This window comes from Peromyscus leucopus, chromosome 1, assembly GCF_004664715.2.
Source record: "Peromyscus leucopus breed LL Stock chromosome 1, UCI_PerLeu_2.1, whole genome shotgun sequence".
Classification (NCBI taxonomy): Eukaryota; Metazoa; Chordata; class Mammalia; order Rodentia; family Cricetidae; genus Peromyscus; species Peromyscus leucopus.
The window spans coordinates 168,339,928-168,358,323 of NC_051063.1; the positions used below are offsets into that span (position 1 = coordinate 168,339,928).

At 53.2% G+C, this 18,396-nt stretch overlaps 2 protein-coding genes across 4 annotated transcripts in view; both read left to right on the plus strand.

Moving 5' to 3' along the window:
- Sptbn4 (spectrin beta, non-erythrocytic 4) overlaps positions 1 to 2,961 on the plus strand; it is a 91,508-nt gene extending 88,547 nt beyond the window's left edge. The window contains exon 36 of one of the 2 annotated variants that reach the window (XM_028855113.1): positions 1,895 to 2,956. In XM_028855113.1, the coding sequence (XP_028710946.1) occupies positions 1,895 to 2,053 (159 nt within the window). In that variant the 3' untranslated portion in view covers positions 2,054 to 2,956. Of the gene's footprint in view, positions 1 to 1,894 lie in introns of both variants that reach the window. The other variant, XM_028855114.2, reaches the window with a different exon arrangement.
- Positions 2,962 to 3,296: 335 nt separating this feature from the next.
- Shkbp1 (SH3KBP1 binding protein 1) lies at positions 3,297 to 17,766 on the plus strand. 2 transcript variants are annotated; one of them, XM_028855115.2, is made up of 18 exons: positions 3,297 to 3,449; positions 3,689 to 3,742; positions 3,873 to 3,918; positions 4,026 to 4,099; positions 4,537 to 4,595; positions 4,836 to 4,916; positions 6,497 to 6,658; positions 7,212 to 7,302; positions 7,373 to 7,563; positions 8,498 to 8,613; positions 10,430 to 10,517; positions 10,603 to 10,719; positions 12,093 to 12,263; positions 14,461 to 14,616; positions 15,036 to 15,132; positions 16,765 to 16,943; positions 17,199 to 17,313; positions 17,396 to 17,766. In XM_028855115.2, the coding sequence occupies exons 1-18, from the start codon at positions 3,364 to 3,366 to the stop codon at positions 17,625 to 17,627; spliced, it is 2,115 nt and encodes a 704-aa protein (XP_028710948.1). In that variant the 5' UTR covers positions 3,297 to 3,363; the 3' UTR covers positions 17,628 to 17,766. The 2 variants fall into 2 exon arrangements, with proteins under 2 accessions (XP_028710948.1, XP_028710949.1); XM_028855116.2 differs by having other exon boundaries at positions 17,202 to 17,313.
- The last annotated feature ends 630 nt before the right edge of the window (positions 17,767 to 18,396 follow it).

Here is an 18,396-nt window from a genome sequence, read left to right on the forward strand (position 1 = left end):
GGCAGGTACCTGTAATCCTAGCACTCAGGAGACAGAGGCAGGCAGATCTCTTGAGTTTGAGACCAGCCTGGTCTACAGAGTGAGTTCCAGGGCAGCTAAGCTACACAGAAAAACCTTGTCTTGAACCCCCTTCCCCACCAAAAAAGGGGAGTGATCACAGTTATCTCAGCAAATGGCAGGAGGAGCAATCCTGGGCTACAGAGTGAGCTTGAGGCCAGCCTGGGGTACCTTGTCTAAAAGAAGGGAAGATGTGTGACCCCCATAGAGACAACCCAAAAGGCAGCCTTGCAAAGGCTTATGACAGCCAGCTGCAGGAGCACAGTGGTGGTGAGGCAAATGGTCCCAGGAAGGTTCCCAGGGGCTAGATCGATGGGTACTGGGGGACATCGGGGAGGATTTTATCCCGAGTGCACTGGGGTGGGGGTGGGGAGTACGACAGCTTTTTGAGCTAAAGAGAGTTGGTGTGAGTGTAGCCAGTGTCCCCTTATAGGAGCTAGAGAAATGATTCAGTGAGCAAGGTTTCCGTTCAAGCCTGGGGACATGATTTGGATCCCAGCATCCAAAAAAAAAAGCCAGGCATGGCTGCCCATGGACTGATAGATAACCCCATAATTGTAGCAGACAAAGAAAGACAGGAGATTCACAGGCACTAGCTGGTGAACCCAGCTCCAGGTTCGCTGGGAGACCCCGCCTGGAGGGAATTAGGCTGGGAGTGATACAGCAGGGCACTTGGATCCTCTTCTGGCTTCCACACATGTACACAGCACAACCCCCCACCCCCAACACAGTCTCAAAGGTCACACAAATGAAAGAGTGAGGGTTATTGTTTTTTTTTTTTTTTTTTTTTTTGGTTTTTCAAGACAGGGTTTCTCTGTGTAGCTTTGCACCTTTCCTGGAACTCACTCTGTAGCCCAGACTGGCCTCGAACTCACAGAGATCCACCTGGCTCTGCCTCCCGAGTGCTGGGATTAAAGGCGTGCGCCACCACCGCCCGGTGAGGTTGTTTTTTTAAAGATCCTTTTTAATTTTTTAAAAAAAGATTTTTTTTAATTTTTTCTGTATGTTTGCCTGCATGTATATATGTGTACTGTGTGGCTGCCTGGTGCTCCACCAAGGCTAGAAGAGGGTGGTGTATCCCCTGAAATAGGAGTCGAAGACGCTTGTGAGCCTCCGGGTGGGTGCTGGGAATGGAATCCTGGTCCTACAAAAGGGCAGCCAGTGTTCTTAGTCATGGGGCATCTCTCCAGTTCTGGTTTTTGTTTTTCTTTTTTGAGACAGGGTTCCTCCAGGTAGTCCTGGAACTCTCTCTCTATAGACCAGGCTGTCCTCAAACTCACAGAGATCCTCCTACCTCTGCCTCCCAAGGGCTGGGATTAAAGGGGGTGCCCCACCACCCTGCTGGGTCACATTTTATTTGTGTGTGTGTATTCATGAGTATCTGTGTGGGTGCCCATGTACTGTGCCTTTCGTGTGGAGGTAGAGGACCGCCCGAGTCAGCCCTCTCCTTCCGCTTCAGTGTACCCTTACCCACTGAGCTCTCTTTCTGCCCCCCCCCCCCCAATAATTTATCTCAGAGCTTTTATAAAGAGTGAAGTAAGTTGATACATGGAGGCCAATCAATCAGCACAGGGCCTGGTAACCGTCAGGGCTCTGCAAGCTTCTGCTCAATGCTTCCTTCGTTGGGGTTGTTTGTCTCCGTGTGTGGGGAGGGTGTTTTGTAGATGGTGCTATTGCTTCTGTTTGAGTGAATAAACACACAGAAGTGCCTAGAGAGAAGTCCCCTTATCCTCACGGTCAGTGTTACCCAGATAACAGAAGCAGCAGCAGAAGCCAGGGAGGGAAGTGTGGTTGAGATCCTCCTCCAAATACGGACCTGTCCCGCTTGTTCCGCCAGGAGGAGATGAATGGCTGGCTGGAGGCTGTGGCCAGCTCAGTGGCAGAACATGCCGAGATCGCCCGCTGGGGCCAGACACTACCTACCACATCATCCACAGATGAGGGCAACCCCAAGCGTGAGGGCGGGGAGCGTAGGGCCAGCGGGCGCCGGAAGTGACTCCAGGTACCCACCCCCCTTGGAGTCTGACCAGTCTCCTCGCCCCTCCTCTCCGCACTGTGGACACAAAGACACCTTCTTATCCGCAAGGGCAGGAATGACTGCGGATGTGTCATGGTGGGCCCTGGAATGGAAGGGACTTCTCCTGCACTCCAAGAAATGGTGGTGGGGGATTGCTGTCCCTATAGCCATATCTCGGTCCCTTCCCGCTCGCCAACCCCACCCCAGGTGCTGGGGCTCCATTCTTTTTATGCAATAACTGAGCTTGGTGGGGACCGGCAGGGAGCCAGTTGAGCCAAGCCCCTGCCCCATCGTCAGATCCTGCCCGGGGAAGCTGGAGTGGCGAGGGATCTGGGAGGGGGTGGTATTCGTTGGCCTCCTCTCCGCCCTAAGGATGGACACGGGGGCGCTGGTGAGGTCCCCTGGACCATCCAGGGTGCTAGGGGGTGGGGAGGGGACACGCTCCCTCCCTGCCTTTACCTCACTTCCAATGCTGCCTTGATCTGTCTGGGAAGAGGGAGCGAAGGGGTCCTTAGCCCCTGCACCCGCCATCTCAGCGCCATGCGGTTAATTCCTGACTTAGTTTATTTTTGCAAAAATGTAGACCTCCCCCTCCGTCCCCTGCCCCGCATCCGCGAAGGCTTTTAATAGGAGGGGAGTCAAAGTTCAAAACTGTCTTCCTCTCTCCTCCCCCATCCAGCTGTAAATGCCACTTCCCGAGGGGAGGGGGGTGGGGAAGCCCTCCCCCCTGCATGCTTCTGGCTGGAGCACCTCCCTGGGAGTGGGGGTATCAGGGTTACAGGCAGCCCCAGTGGCTGCCTGGAGACGCCGCCAGGGCTAGAGGTGCGGGGCGGTGTGGCAGGCGCACACTGTATGTACCTATAATAAACCCTTTGGCTTTGACGGTCTACGTTGGTTTCTTCGCGTATACGAGAGGATTGGAGGGTGGGCTGGTGCGGGCCGAGGCTGTGAAGACCTTAGACTCTAGATGTACCTACGCATTGGTGTAGGTTCATTTCAAGATCTGCACACGTACTCCTCAACGAATCGCCTAGATGTTATACCTAAATAAGGGAATCCAGAAATAGGGGGAAGCTATTAAACTACCCCAAAGCAGCCCAGAGGTGCGTCCCGTCGAGACCAGGAAAGACCGCCCGGCTTTGAAGAGTCAGAGAACGTAATTGCGATGAGCGAGTGCTCTGTCCAATCGTCAGAGAACCCTGTAGCCTCTAGACCAATGAGCAAGCGTCAGGGGCGGGGTCTGTGCACACCCGGAAGTGGGTGCAGGCCGGCAGGCTCGCCGGGGGGTCATGGCTGTTGTGATGACTGCAACGGAGGGGGTCCCAAGTCGTGGAGCCCCCGGGGAAGTAATTCATCTGAACGTGGGGGGCAAGCGGTGAGTGTGGGAGATCCCTGAGGCCCCATCCTACGGGACCCAGGCGGGATGCCCGCCTCTTCTGGGAGTGGGGGTGGTAAACCCTGTCCATCAAGGATTGCTCCGCCCTGTGCTGGAGGCTTGGCACTTGGATAAAAAAAATGCCAAAGGAGGGAAGATTTTGTGCGTGGATCTCACGGGAGGAGGCAGTGGTACTCAGCTCCCCGTCATCCGTTTCCTCTCCTTACCTCACGGCCCAGGTTCAGTACCTCTCGCCAGACGCTCACCTGGATCCCAGACTCCTTCTTCTCCAGGTGATTAGGAGAGTCGGTTAGGGGTGAGGGTAGGAGGGGATGAAAGGAGAGGGTGTGGGGAGACTCATTTCCACCCTTGCTCACCTCCGCAACTCGGCTCGTGATACCTCCCCGTTTCCCCTTCCTCTAGTCTTTTGAGCGGACGCATTTCAACTCTGAAAGATGAGACCGGAGCTGTGAGTAGGGCAAGATCAAAAGTGGAACGGCCAGTGGGAAGGGGGACAGGACCTCCTACTTACTCCAGGTCTTTGCCATACCCTCCCCTCCCCCCCCCTCCATGCAGATCTTCATCGACAGGGACCCCACCGTCTTTGCCCCCATCCTCAACTTCCTGCGGACCAAAGAGTTAGACCCCAGGTTGGTATGGGTAAGGGGGTGAGTTCCCCCACCATATAAGTCTCCCCGCCTTCTCTGAATGTTCATTTGTTCCATTTTTCAGGCTTGATCATGTTATTCATCCCCCCTCCAAATATATGCACATATTTGTACCACTCATATCTTTGTTCCCTAGATTTTTAAAAAGTATTTTATGTATTTGTTTGTTTGCTTTTTTGTTTGAAACAAGGCCTTGCTCTGTAGCCCTGGTTGCCTAGAAATCTCAATCCAAACCAGGCTGGCCTCAAACTTTGATCCTCTTGCTTCTACTCCCCTGTTCTGGGGTGGCAGGTGTGCACCCTCTCAAACTCCCTAGAATCTTAAGCCCGTCAAAACTAGCACAGTTTCAAAAGCCTTCTCGGAACTGCTGCCCACCCCTGCACCCCAGACTTTGACCCCGAGTCTCTTCTATTACCTAGGGGTATCCACGGTTCCAGCCTCCTCCATGAAGCCCAATTCTATGGGCTCACTCCACTGGGTAAGTGGAAGTACCCACCCCCATCTGCTCCTCCCCACCCCCATCAGCACCCTCGGTTCCTTCCTGAGCATTCTTTACCTCTTTGACTCCCTCAGTCAGAAAGAGCTAAGAGCCCTGGATTTGGGTCTGACTCTGAAGGAGTTGGCAGTTCTGTGGAAAACCAAATGGGGAGAGGGACATGGATCTGCCTTAGTTTAGTATCCATCCCTCAAGACCAGGTGTTGGGTCCTTCCCTTGCAGTTCGCCGCCTGCAGGTAAGGGAAGAATTGGATCGATCTTCCTGTGGAAATGTCCTCTTCAATGGTTATCTACCTCCTCCAGGTGGGTACTCCCAATAGATGCAGGTGAGTGGGTTAAAGACTACATTTCCCATAGGGCTGCAAACCCTGAGATACCGCCTGTATTTGCAGTCCTGAGCTGCACTGGGACTTGTAGTTCTTTATCAGATGCTTGGAAAGGAAATAGGAAACAGCATTTTCCATGAAGCGGTGCAGTTCTCTTAAGAGCTCAGAATCAAGTACTAGAGCCTAATGGGGGGTGTTGCCTGAGTTTTCTTAAGTTTCACCCTGTTTTTCAGAAAAAAGAAACAAAAAACAAACATTTAAAATATAAGCTTTATCATCTAACTTTATACCACAAATACAGTGAAATCATGAGAATAAAGCCTGAACAGAACAGCTGGGCATGGTGGTGCATGCCTTTAATACCAGCACTCACGGGACTGAAGCAGGCGGATCTCTCTGAGTTGGAGAGCAGCTTGGTTTACATATCCAATGGCAGGACAGTCAGGGCTGTCCTCGGAGACCCTGTTTCAAAACACACACCACAGCAAAAAGCCAGAACAATGTTCTGTCTCCCAAGGGGGAGTCCCTCTTTTAGGAGGGAAGATAACCAAAATTTTAATTTAGTCTATAATAATAAGTAATAATAATAGCTATAATAAATAATAATAGCTTATTATTATTATTATTGAGACCCTGTCTCAATGAACCTGGAATTCACCGATTGGCTAGGCTGGCTTGCAAGCAAAGTGTCAGGATCCATCTTTGTCCACTTTCCTAGCTCTGGGGGTCCAAACCCTGAGTCATGCTTATATAGCAAGTACTTTACCCATGAGCCATCTCTGTAGCCCCTGTAATTATATTCTTTATTTTATTATATATTTGTTATAGTATAGAGTTCGCACCCAGGGCTTTGTGCGTGCTCGGCAGGTGCTATGCACGGAGCCACACCCCCAAACCTTGACTGGGGAAGTCTAGACATGTGTTCTACTTCTGATCAAGCCCCCAGCCCTTCCCACGTAAAGTCTGGGAATATATTCTACTGCTGAGCTATAGCCTATCTCTATTTTTACTTTAAAAAATAGTTATTACATGTATTTATTTATTGGGGCACATGGGGAGGGCATGTATGGATATCAGAGGACAATTTGCAGAATCGTTTCTCTCCTTCCACCACATGAGTCTCAGGATCAAAGTCAAGATTGTTAGGCTTGGTGGCAAGCACCTCCACCTACTGAGACACCTCACTAGGCTTCTACTTTTTTTTTTTTTTTTTTTTTTTGAGATAGGGTCTCACTAAGTTGCCCAGCCTGGCCTTGAACTTACAATCTTCCAGCTCCAGATTTCCAAGTAGTTGCAATTACAGACCTGCCTACCAGGCCTGGCTAAAATTAGCAAATAATGAAAAGGCATCACTATCATAGCAGCACCAAACTTGGTCTTTCTCTGTAATAGGCTTCTGGGTCATTGAATGCCATATCCTGGTACCACAGAACACCTTCCCCAGGACACTATGTATGCCCCACACAAGGAATTCATGCCTGTTGTAGTTTGAGTGTTCGTAGACTGACAGCTCACCATGGTTATAATTATGGTGACTGCCGTTTCTCCTCACGATAGTATTCCCAGTGAAGCGGAGAAACCGGCACAGCCTAGTGGGGCCCCAGCAAGCAGGGGGACGTCCAGCCCCTGTTCGACGGAGCAACACCATGCCCCCCAACTTGGGCAATGCAGGGCTGCTGGGCCGAATGCTGGATGAGAGAGCACCTCCATCCCCATCAGGTAGGTTTCTGACTTTTGCGTGTGGGTTGTGCTCGGACTGAGCCTAGAGCATACATTCTGGCACTGTGTAGCCTCTTTTTTGGTTTTGTTTTGAGACAGGATCTCACTCTGGCCCAGGCTGGCCTGGAGCTCAAAGCAACCCAGTCCTCCTGCCTTAGCCTCCTGAGTGCTAGAATATGAACCATGGCGTGGACTCTGTGAGCCCTCGTTTTTATTTGATTATATTTCATTATCATCATTGTGTACATGAGTGAACTCATAACACAGTGCACTTGTGGAGTCCAGAGGGAACCATGTGTGTTTTGGAGATTGAACCCAGGTTGTGGGGCTTGTGCCAGAACTGCTGCTATGTGCTGAACTTGCTGTTCTGAGTCAGGGTCTCACTAAGTTGCCCAGACTGGCCTTGAACTTGTGTTCCTTCTGTCTCAATAGCCAGACTAACTGAGGTTACAGGCCTGCATCACCAGTTGTAGCTTAAATTTCTGTCCTTTAGGAGGTCAGGGCCAGTGGGCCCCTGTGACCCTCTGCTCTGGTCTCCTCTCTTACCCCTAAGGCCAACCGGAAGAGCCAGGGATGGTGCGATTGGTTTGCGGTCACCACAACTGGATTGCCGTGGCTTACAGCCACTTTCTCGTCTGTTACAGGTGCTGAGGATGGGGATGGGGTTGTGGGAGGCTCTGAGGTAAGGGTTGCTGATCTCCCCCAATCTCACAGGCTGAAGGAAGCCTCTGGCTGGCAGCTAGCCTTTTCCAGCCCTCGTCTGGACTGGCCCATTGAGCGCCTGGCTCTCTCAGCTCGGGTGCTCAGCGGTGCTCTGGGGGAACATGACAGGATGGTGGCTGCAGCCACCGGCAGCGAGATTCTTCTGTGGGCTCTGCAGGCACAAGGTGGTGGCTCTGAGATAGGTATGCCCTCCAGACTTTTCTAGAACCTGGTAGAACTGTGTAATCTTGAAATAACCCAACCCATGAAACTGGATGCCCACATGAGAAGAATAAGAATTCTATGCCCTAGTCAATCTCTTTACCCTGTGAGAGAATGTTCCAGACCTTCAGAATCCTGAATGTTTTGTTTTGCCTTAGACAAGGTTTTACCATATAGTCCAAGCCTTGAATTCCAGGTCTTCCTGTCCTCAACTCCTGTTTTCTGGACCACAGCAATACCAAGTGCCATCATGCTGATTATATTTTATCTTTATATATATTTAATCCATGTGTCTGGATAGAGGGGAGCATGCATGAAATCCTGGATCTAATCCAAGCACCATATAAACTGCATATGGTGATACACAGCCGTAATCCAGGACATAGAAGGTGGAGGCTAGCCTGGGCTACCTGGGACCCTGACTCAAAACAATAATAACAAAATTCAGCCCTCAGTTATCATAGCCCTTTACCCAATAGGAGAGTTTAGCCTTTTTGGAAACCTCAGCCTGTTAGAATTCTACCTGCCCTTAGAGTTCCACGCCCATCAAAAATCCTGTGTAGTTCCTGGAATCCTCTTTGCCATGGAGATTCCATTTCCCAACACAACCCATGGCTCTTGTGGTTCTTGCTGTCTCGGCCTACCCCTGCAGTGGGCTTCCAGCCTCCCATTGAGCCCTCCTTGCTGCCTCACCCACCCCTGCAGTGGGCTTCCAGACTCCCATTGAGCCCTCCAGCCTCTCCTTGCTGCCTCACCCCTGCAGGTGTCTTACAGCCCCTCCTTGCTGCCTCACCCCTGCAAGTGTCTTACAGCCCCTCCTTGCTGCCTCACCCCTGCAAGTGTCTTACAGCCTCTCCTTGCTGCCTCACCCCTGCAAGTGTCTTACAGCCTCTCCTTGCTGCCTCACCCCTGCAGGTGTCTTCCACCTGGGCGTACCAGTGGAGGCCTTGTTCTTTGTTGGGAACCAGCTCATTGCCACAAGCCACACAGGGCGCATCGGGGTGTGGAACGCTGTGACCAAACACTGGCAGGTAAGTTTGGGGCAGCCTCCCTCCTCTCAAGTGTCTGGACTGTGCAGGCCTGGGGGTTCCTTCCTATTTCACCCTACCTAGAGAGAGAGAGAGCCAGAGAACCCTACAGTGGGTGTGGGATAGAAGGCCATGGAGTGCCAGGTGTGCTGGCACATGCTTTTAGTCCCATCGCTTGGAGGTAGAGGCTGACAGATCTCTGTGAGTTTGAGGGCAGCCTGGTCTACAAAGCGAGTTCCAGGACAGCCAGGGCTACACAGAGAAACCCTGCCTAGAATCCCCCCAGTGAGGGGCTGGGTTGTGACTCAGTGGTTGAGTACTTGCCTAGAATCCCCAGTGAGGGGCTGGGGGTGTGCGCGTGCAGTTCAGTGGTAAAGCACCTACCTAGATCCTCCGGCCTCTGTGGGCCCCCACCTTCATGTGTACACGCCCATGCACGGTTACACACACATGATCTTAGAAAATAATTTTTAAAAACTCAACAAAAACAGACTAGAGAAGAGGGTCAAGGAATTAATGACAGTCTAAGATAGAGAAGAAAGTGCTAAGGCCAGTTACAGGGAGAGCTGTGATGTTACAGGGAGAGCCGTGATCTTACAGGGACAGCTGTGATGTTACAGGGAGAACCGTGATCTTACAGAGACAGCCGTGATCTTACAGGGACAGCCATGATGTTACAGGGACAGCCATGATGTTACAGGTACAGCCATGATGTTACAGGGACAGCCATGATGTTACAGGGAGAGCTGTGATGTTACAGGGAGAACCGTGATCTTACAGAGACAGCCATGATCTTACAGGGACAGCCGTGATGTTACAGGGAGAACCGTGATCTTACAGAGACAGCCATGATCTTACAGGGACAGCCATGATGTTACAGGGAGAGCTGTGATGTTACAGGGAGAGCTGTGATGTTACAGGGAGAGCTGTGATCTTACAGGGAGAACCGTGATCTTACAGGGACAGCCATGATGTTACAGGTACAGCCATGATGTTACAGGGACAGCCATGATGTTACAGGTACAGCCGTGATCTTACAGGGACAGCCATGATCTTACAGGGACAGCCATGATGTTACAGGTACAGCCGTGATCTTACAGGGACAGCCATGATCTTACAGGTACAGCCGTGATCTTACAGGGACAGCCATGATGTTACAGGTACAGCCATGATCTTACAGGGACAGCCGTGATCTTACAGGTACAGCCATGATCTTACAGGGACAGCCATGATGTTACAGGTACAGCCGTGATCTTACAGGGACAGCCATGATGTTACAGGTACAGCCGTGATCTTACAGGGACAGCCATGATGTTACAGGGACAGCCGTGATCTTACAGGGACAGCCATGATGTTACAGGGAGAGCTGTGATGTTACAGGGAGAACCGTGATCTTACAGAGACAGCCATGATCTTACAGGTACAGCCGTGATCTTACAGGGACAGCCATGATGTTACAGGGACAGCCGTGATCTTACAGGGACAGCCATGATGTTACAGGGAGAGCTGTGATGTTACAGGGAGAACCGTGATCTTACAGAGACAGCCATGATGTTACAGGTACAGCTGTGATCTTACAGGGACAGCCATGATGTTACAGGGACAGCCATGATCTTACAGGGACAGCCATGATGTTACAGGTACAGCCGTGATCTTACAGGGACAGCCATGATGTTACAGGTAGACACAGTGGGCAACGGGCAAGGCTGGAAGGGAGAGGCTCAGGCCCTGGTCAGGCTGGGCACACAGAAATGGGCACTGTGGGAGAAAGGCAGGGATGCCAGGAGGGTCCCACACTACTGCCTCTTTCCCGCCCCAGGTCCAGGAGGTCCAGCCTATCACCAGTTACGATGCAGCCGGCTCCTTCCTCCTTCTGGGCTGCAGCACTGGCTCCATCTATTACGTAGGTGAGCAGTGTCCTCCTGCAGTCTGAGGGGTGGGCTGGAGCGGGAGCCTCCAGCAAATCTGCCCCTCCTCTGCCTGACCACCTAGATGTGCAGAAATTCCCCCTGCGGATGAAGGACAACGACCTCCTCGTCAGTGAGCTCTACCGAGACCCGGCAGAGGATGGGGTCACTGCACTCAGCGTCTACCTCACCCCCAAGACCAGTAAGCTATGGGGAAGCCTCCATCGCTGCTGCCACCGGCCAGCCCCAGACCTGGCCTGGACCTCTGTCCTTGATTGTGCGACATGCCTCCTGCTTTCCTCAGGAAGGGGGCACATTGGTTTTCATTTCTTCAGCTTGTACTTTTGCTCTGCTTCTGTTTAGCCCTCTTTCAGGTGCTGCTGGCCTCTCCATGACAAGCCGCTGTAGTTAATTTTTGTGTCTTTCCCATCTCCCATCGGGACATGACATTTGCGTAATTCATAAAACCAAGAGAATGGATACATGCCAGATAGTAGATAAATCCATGTTCAAGGATCCTTGATTCCCCTCATCCCCCCTCCCCCTTTGTGGGGAGGACAGGAGCTTTCTCTGTAGCACAGGCTAGCCTCTAACTCTAGACCACCCCGTCCTTCTGCTTGAGCCTCCTGAGTGCTGGAATCATGGGCTAGACCTCGGTTCTTCTCTGTGTCTCCTAGATTTAATATCTATCCATGTTACTATGTGGGTTACAAGTACATTGCCTGTGACAAAATGCTGGCGCTGTGTTTTACCTACCCGGGTTCTTTCTGGTGCTGTTTCGTTTCTGAGAATCTCTCCAGCACTCATGGAGGCAGAGGCAGGGGGATTCTCCGTGAGTTCTAAGCCAGCCTGATTTACATATGTTGAATTCCAAGGCTACATAGTGAGACTCTGTCTCAAAAAAAGAAAAAGTTTCGCCGGGCGGTGGTGGCACACACCTTTAATCTCAGCATTTGGGAGGCAGAGGCAGGTGGATCTCTGTGAGTTCAAAGCCAGCCTGGTCTACAGAGCTAGTTCCAGGACAGGCTCCAAAACTACACAGAGAAACCCTGTCTCGAAAAACCAAAAAAGAAAAGTGTTTTGAGAATCTCAAAATGAAAAGTTGTCAGTGAAGCCCCTTAGACACTGGGAGGTGGGCGCTCTTCTTCTTCTCTATTTACATGTCATTCTGGAATTTTTAAAAAGATTTAGTTTTTTTGGGGGGTGTGAGTGTTTTGCTGCATGTATGTAAGTATGCTGTGTAGATAGATGCTTGGTGCCCAAAGAGTCCAACATTAGGGACTAGATCTGGAACAGGAGTTCCAGGTGGCTGTGAGCCGCCATGTGGGTCCTGGGAATTGAACCCAGGTCTTCTGGAAGAGCAGCAAAGACTCTCAATCATGGAGCCATCTCTCCAGACCCACCTGTGTTCCTTCTTGGTCTCATATTTCTCTGTGTGTCTCTCTGTCTCTGTCTCTTTCTGTCTCTTCCCCCCTCGTGTCTCCCCGACCTGCTTCCTTCCCTTCCTGTCTCTCACCCTCTCGGCCCTGGTTCTGTTTCCACGACAGACTTTCTTTGTTGTTGGCCTCTCCCTAGGTGACAGTGGGAACTGGATTGAGATTGCCTATGGCACCAGCTCAGGGGTCGTGCGGGTCATCGTGCAGCACCCTGAGACTGTGGGCTCCGGACCCCAGCTCTTCCAGACCTTCAGTGTGCACCGCAGTCCTGTCACCAAGATCATGTTGTCAGAGAAGCACCTCATCTCAGGTGGGTCCCCTGCAGGAGGGACAGCTTTGGGGGCGGGGAGCCAGGAGGAGGGTCTTGCAGTGCGGTCGGCTGTGTGGAGAGACAGCTCCCTGAGGCTGAAGGTAACAGGAGACCCCGGGTGGGAATCCCAGAAATGGAGGGCGACTGTGACTCAGGTCTGTAATCCCAGCACTCAGCAGGCTGAGGCAGAAGAATCACTTACAGTTCAAGGCCAGCCTGGGCTACAGAGTAAGCCCTTGTGTGGAAATATAGCTTAACCGGTAAAGTGCTCTCTTAGCAATGCACTAAGAAGCACTGAGTTTGAATCCCAGCACACTGGAGGTGGAGACAAGAGGGTCAGAAGTTCAAGATCATCCTCAGCTACATAGTGAGTTTGAGGCCAACGTGGGGATAAATGAGATTATCTTTAAAAACTGAAAATAAGCAAGTTTATAGTAAGAGGACCGGTCTTGGGAGAAGTAAATATATAGTGATCTACTCCTAGGGAGGCTAAAGCACCAGGCTCTTGAGATCAAGGCCAGCCTGGGCTACCTAGCAAGACTTTCAAAAACACAAAACAAAACAAAACAAAAAACCAAAAACCTGGGAGCTCAGTCAATAAACAGTCCATTGGGCAAGCATGAGAACCTGAGTTCAAATCCCCAACCACCCTTCTAGAGGACCCAGGTTCAACTCCCAGCACACACACGGTGATGCACAGCCTGTAACTCCAGTCCCCGAGGATCTGACACTGTCTTCTGGCCTCCTATGCACCCTCATCTGTCTACAAGCTCACAGAAAGCTCAGTGGTAGAGCATATGCAGAGCTGTGAAAGGCCCCTGGTTTAATCCTTATCCCACGATAAATAAATAAGTAAACAGACCGTCACCAAGTAGTATTCAAGGTCATGAAGTGGATGCCGGGCAGTAGTGTCGCACACCTTTAATCCCAGCACTTGGGAGGCAGAGGCAGGCGGATCTCTGAGTTTGAGGCCAGCCTGGTCTACAGAGTGAGTTCCAGGATAGCCAGGGCTACACAGAGAAACCCTGGTCTCAAAACAAAAACAAACACATCCAAAAAAAGAGATTTTAGAAAATTATGGGTCTGTGTGTGCAGGTGCCAGCAGAGGGTAGAAGAGGGTGTCAGTGTTCTGGAGATGGGGTTCCAGGTGGTTGTGAGTCACCCAACATGGGAGCCGGGAGCTGACAGGTCCTCTGCAAGAGTAGCAAGTGCTCTAAACCACTGATTGGTCTCTCTACTCCCTTCATCTTGGGTTGTTTGTTTGTTTGTTTTGTTTTTAATTTTATGTGCATTGGTGTTTTGCCTGCACGTATGCCTGTGTGAGTGTGTCCGATCCTGGGATTATAGATAGCTGTGAGCCTCCGTGTGGGTGCTGGTATTGAACCCCGGGCCCTCTGGAAGAGCAGCCAGTGCTCTTAACCACTGAGCCATCTCTCCAGCCCCTCCATCTTGTTTTTGAAGACTCTTACGGGATCTGGGGATTGCACATATGCCAGGGTGGCTGGCTGGAGAGCCCCAGGGACTGCTCATCACCACCTTTCCAGCACCTCTCAAGCACACCTCTCCATACTCAGACCCTTATACTCACATGGCAAACACTTTGCCAACTGAACCATCACCCCAGCCCTTAGAGTTTTGGCTGAGATAAGATCTTGCTACATAGCCCAGGCTAGCCTTGAATTTAGGATCCTTTGGATCCAGCCTTCCAAACACTGGGGTTACAGGTGTGTACCACCACACCTCTCCTTCACATTTCGTTTTCAAGTGTGTGAGGGTCATTGAGGGCTGATGCAGGACAAGCCTGTCTGAGGCCAAGGGCCTTAGAGAGGAAATGAAGGGCTACAGGTGCAGATCACCAGGGACAAGCGTTCCAGTGGACCAGCGGGGAGAGTGGGAGGAGGGGGTGGCCGGTGTTGACATCCTTGCTTTGGCTGAGCGTGGGATGTGGCTGTAGGGACCCAGGTAAAAGGACCCGGGTAGGTCTGTGGACAGGGTAACATGGTCAGACTCAAACCACTGCCGAGGCAGAGCTGATAGGATCTCTGGGCATCTGGAACTCCAGCATAGAGAATCCCTGGAGGGGGAGTACTCAGCAGCTGGGCCCTGATACTTCCAAAAGGGCTCAGGCTGAGGGGTCAGGAGGGTCGATCTGTGCTGGTACCATGGCCAGGCCTGACCTTCGGCTGTCTCTCTTTAGTCTGTGCCGACAACAACCATGTACGGACGTGGTCTGTGACCCGCTTTCGAGGCATGATCTCCACCCAGCCCGGGTCCACTCCGCTAGCGTCCTTCAAGATCCTGGCGCTGGAGTCGGCCGACGGTCACGGAGGCTGCAGTGCTGGCAATGACATTGGTGCCTGCTGATCCCCGGCCCTTGACTCCTTCCCACAGACCTGCCTGAGCCGCGCGGGATCCCGGTGGCTCCTTAGACCTCTGCCTGCCCATTTAGCTGCTCTGTAGCCCTCCAGCTGCACTAATAACTAACCCTTGTTCACTTTCATTTTGTCTCCCCCTGACCTGCCGTTGACCTCTGTACTCCCAGCCAATCCCACCCTGTCCGGCCATTGATTCCCGCTCACCATCTCCCGACCGGCCCGAATGCTGTTGATCCTTGCAAGCCCGTAGTTCTGCCTGCCTCTGGCCTACTGCAGTAGCCTGGGAGCAGGATCTAGGTCTGGGAGTTGGCTCAGCAATGGAGAAAGAAAGGCTAGTGCTGTGGGGTGTGAAGGCCCTGAGGACCCTGTGGCCCTTACCCCGCCCCTGCCCACCCAGGTCCCTATGGTGAGCGGGATGACCAGCAGGTGTTCATCCAGAAGGTGGTGCCAAATGCCAGCCAGCTCTTTGTGCGGCTCTCCTCCACTGGGCAGCGGTGAGTACTGCCCCACCAAATGAGGCAGGACCAGGGAGAAGGTCCCAAAGGGTTCTGAAAGGGCAGAGGCCACAGGGTGAGTGGGCCTCTGGGTTATGTGTGTGAGTGACACTGGAGAAACCCCAGGTCACCGTGTTGGACCTTAGACAGCCCAGGCAGTCTGGTGGGAAGGGGCTGCAGGCAAAGTGTCAAGGTGGGATGGGTGCCGGCAGAGGATCGGGACGGGATGGGTGCCGGCAGAGGATCGGGACGGGATGGGTGCCGGCAGAGGATCGGGACGGGATGGGTGCCGGCAGAGGATCGGGACGGGATGGGTGCGGGCAGAGGATCGGACGGGATGGGTGCCGGCAGAGGATCGGGACGGGATGGGTGCCGGCAGAGGATCGGGACGGGATGGGTGCCGGCAGAGGATCGGGACGGGATGGGTGCCGGCAGAGGATCGGGACGGGATGGGTGCCGGCAGAGGATCGGGACGGGATGGGTGCGGGCAGAGGATCGGGACGGGATGGGTGCGGGCAGAGGATCGGGACGGGATGGGTGCGGGCAGAGGATCGGGACGGGATGGGTGCGGGCAGAGGATCGGGACGGGATGGGTGCCGGCAGAGGATCGGGACGGGCTGGGTGCCGGCAGAGGATCGGGACGGGCTGGGTGCGGGCAGAGGATCCAGATGGGCTGGGTGCCGGCAGAGGATTGGGACGGGCTGGGTGCGGGCAGAGGATCCAGATGGGATGGGTGCCGGCAGAGGATCGGGACGGGATGGGTGCTGAAAGAGGATCGGGACGGGATGGGTGCTGGCAAAGGGTTGTGGGTTGGGTTGCGTACACAGGAGGCTATAGGAGTCCATATCAGGTGACCTGAAAAGGAGGCCTGGGAGTGTTGCTCAGGGTGTGGCCTCTTCAGAGAAACCTGAAGCTGAGTAGGAATGCACAGAAGAAAGCAGGAAGGGAGAGAAATGCCTGCTGAGAACGGAACATGTGCCAAGGCTGGGGAGAGCCACACAGGGTAACGGGCCTGGTCCCTGTGTAGGGCAGCCGAGGCCTTTTTCTGAGTGCATGGGAAGCTATGCCTGTGCAAGGGGATGGACAAGAGGTCAAAAGCCAGGGATGACATTGGGCCAAGTGCCTGGTGGGAGACAGGATGAGTCAGTGATCTGAGAGATGCTGGGTGGTGACCCGTGGGAGGGGGCAGATACAACTGATGGGGTAAGCATGGGATGTAGGAAGGGTCCTGAGGCCCCAGGGATACAGGACTGTGGGTAGGGGCAGAATATCAGAGACGCTGGAGCGAAACCAGATCAAAGGGGCTGGGGATGCAGCCTGGTGGGTAGAGTGGGTCAGTAGAAGTGCGTGCCTAGCATGCGTGAAGTCTTGGGTTTGACCTCCAGCACTGAATAAACAGGGCACTCAGGAAGTGGAGGCAGAAGGATCAGAAGTTCTAAGTCATCCTCAACTACCTAGCAAGTTGCAGGCCAGCCTGGGCTACATGAGACCCTGTCTCAAAACAAACAATGATGGCAATGGATAAGGATTGGGGTAGGCAGTGGAGGGTCAGGGCAGGACCTGAATGCTCAGAGGTGGAGACAGTAAGGAGAGGGACCAGGCTGATGACTCCTGACCCCTTCCATCCTACAGGGTGTGTTCCGTGCGCTCCGTGGATGGCTCACCCACAACTGCCTTCACCGTGCTGGAGTGTGAGGGTTCGAGGCGGCTGGGCTCCAGGCCCCGACGCTACCTGCTCACCGGCCAGGCCAACGGCAGCCTGGCCATGTGGGACCTGACTACTGCCATGGATGGCCTGGGCCAAGCCCCTGGTACTCCCTGCCCCACTTCAGTCCTGTCCCAGACCCCACCCTCGCCATGGTTCCCTTCCCAGGCCCCTGCCCTCTGGTCCCACTGCCAGCCCATTTGGGTCCTTTCTTAGCGTTGCTTTCCCGCTCTCTCGCTCTCTCTCTCAGCCTCTGACCCTAGCCCATCCATCTCTACACCGCTTTCTTCTCCCCTACCTCCAGTTGCTCTTGGCCTGTGGCCCCCCTCTGACCCCTGGCCCTGCTTCTTTGCCACCCCAGCAGGTGGCTTGACGGAAGAAGAGTTAATGGGCCAGCTGGAGCAGTGCGAACTGGCCCCCTTGGCTTCCTCGCGAGGCGCTTTCCCCAGCCCCTCCCCCAGGGCCTCTCTTACCAGGTAGCTGTAACTCCACTGCCCTCTCTGTGCGATGGAAACAGCATGGAGACACAGGAGGACACTGAGTTTCCTTCCTTCTCAGTCTCCACTCAGCCTCCAGCAACACCTCCCTGTCCGGCCATAGAGGGAGCCCCAGCCCACCGCAGGCAGAGGTCCGGCGCCGCGGGGCAGGAAGCTTTGTGGACCGGTGTCAGGAGCTGGTGAGGGGCGCACCAGAGCCTCGGCGACCACCGACCCCGGCCCCTCGACCCTCCACAGGTCTTGGGACTCCCCTGACACCTCCTAAGAACACTCTTAACGAAACTTCCTTTTGAACCTAACTGCCACAGTGCCTTCCTGTGGACTGGCCCCGGGGGACTTAGGGCCAGGGCCTCCTTGGAGTCACTGAGGTCCCTTAGCCTTCCTTTCCTAAAAGCCAAAGTCACCTCCCTAATAAAACCCTTACTGCCAACATTGTTTGTATTCTTGGGGGTTTTTTTAGGGGGGAAGGGGCCCCCCCAGGAAGAGATGGAGATGTAGGGACCAATTACATTCTAAGCTTTTAAACTCAGAGATATTGCTACAGGTGAGATGGAGCACCCCTAATCACAGCACTGAAGAGGCAGAGGCAGGTGGATCTCTGTAGGTGGAGTTTTCCATCTAGACCACCAAGCAGCTCCGTCCCAGAAGCCACTCCCTAAATAACCACACAGAGACTTATTAATTGTAAGAGCTCAGCTAATAGCTTAGGCTTGTCTCTAGCCACCTTTTTTTTTTTTTTTTTTTTCAGAACTGAGGACCGAACCCAGTGCCTTGCACTTGCTAGGCAAGCACTCTACCACTGAGCTAAATCCCCAGTCCCTCCAGCCACCTCTTATAATTTAAATTAACCCATTTCTGTCAATTTATGTGCTGCCCCGAGGCTCCTTTACCTCATCTATGAATTTCCCATATTGCTTCTTCTGCCTCCGGCTCTTGACTCCTCTGACTCCACCTCCTTCTTCCCAGCATTCTCTGTGCCCCCAACATCCCGCCTAACTATTGGCCCGTCAGTTCTTTATTAACAATGAGAGCAACACATCTTCACAGTGTGCAGAAGGATAC

Coding starts and splice junctions, on each gene's coding strand:
- Shkbp1 (XM_028855115.2), top strand. CDS start 3,364: ATGGCTGTTGTGATGACTGCAACGGAGGGGGTCCCAAGTCGTGGAGCC. Junction 3,450..3,688: donor CTGAACGTGGGGGGCAAGCG/GTGAGTGTGGGA, acceptor CTCACGGCCCAG/GTTCAGTACCTCTCGCCAGA. Junction 8,614..10,429: donor CTGTGACCAAACACTGGCAG/GTAAGTTTGGGG, acceptor TTCCCGCCCCAG/GTCCAGGAGGTCCAGCCTAT.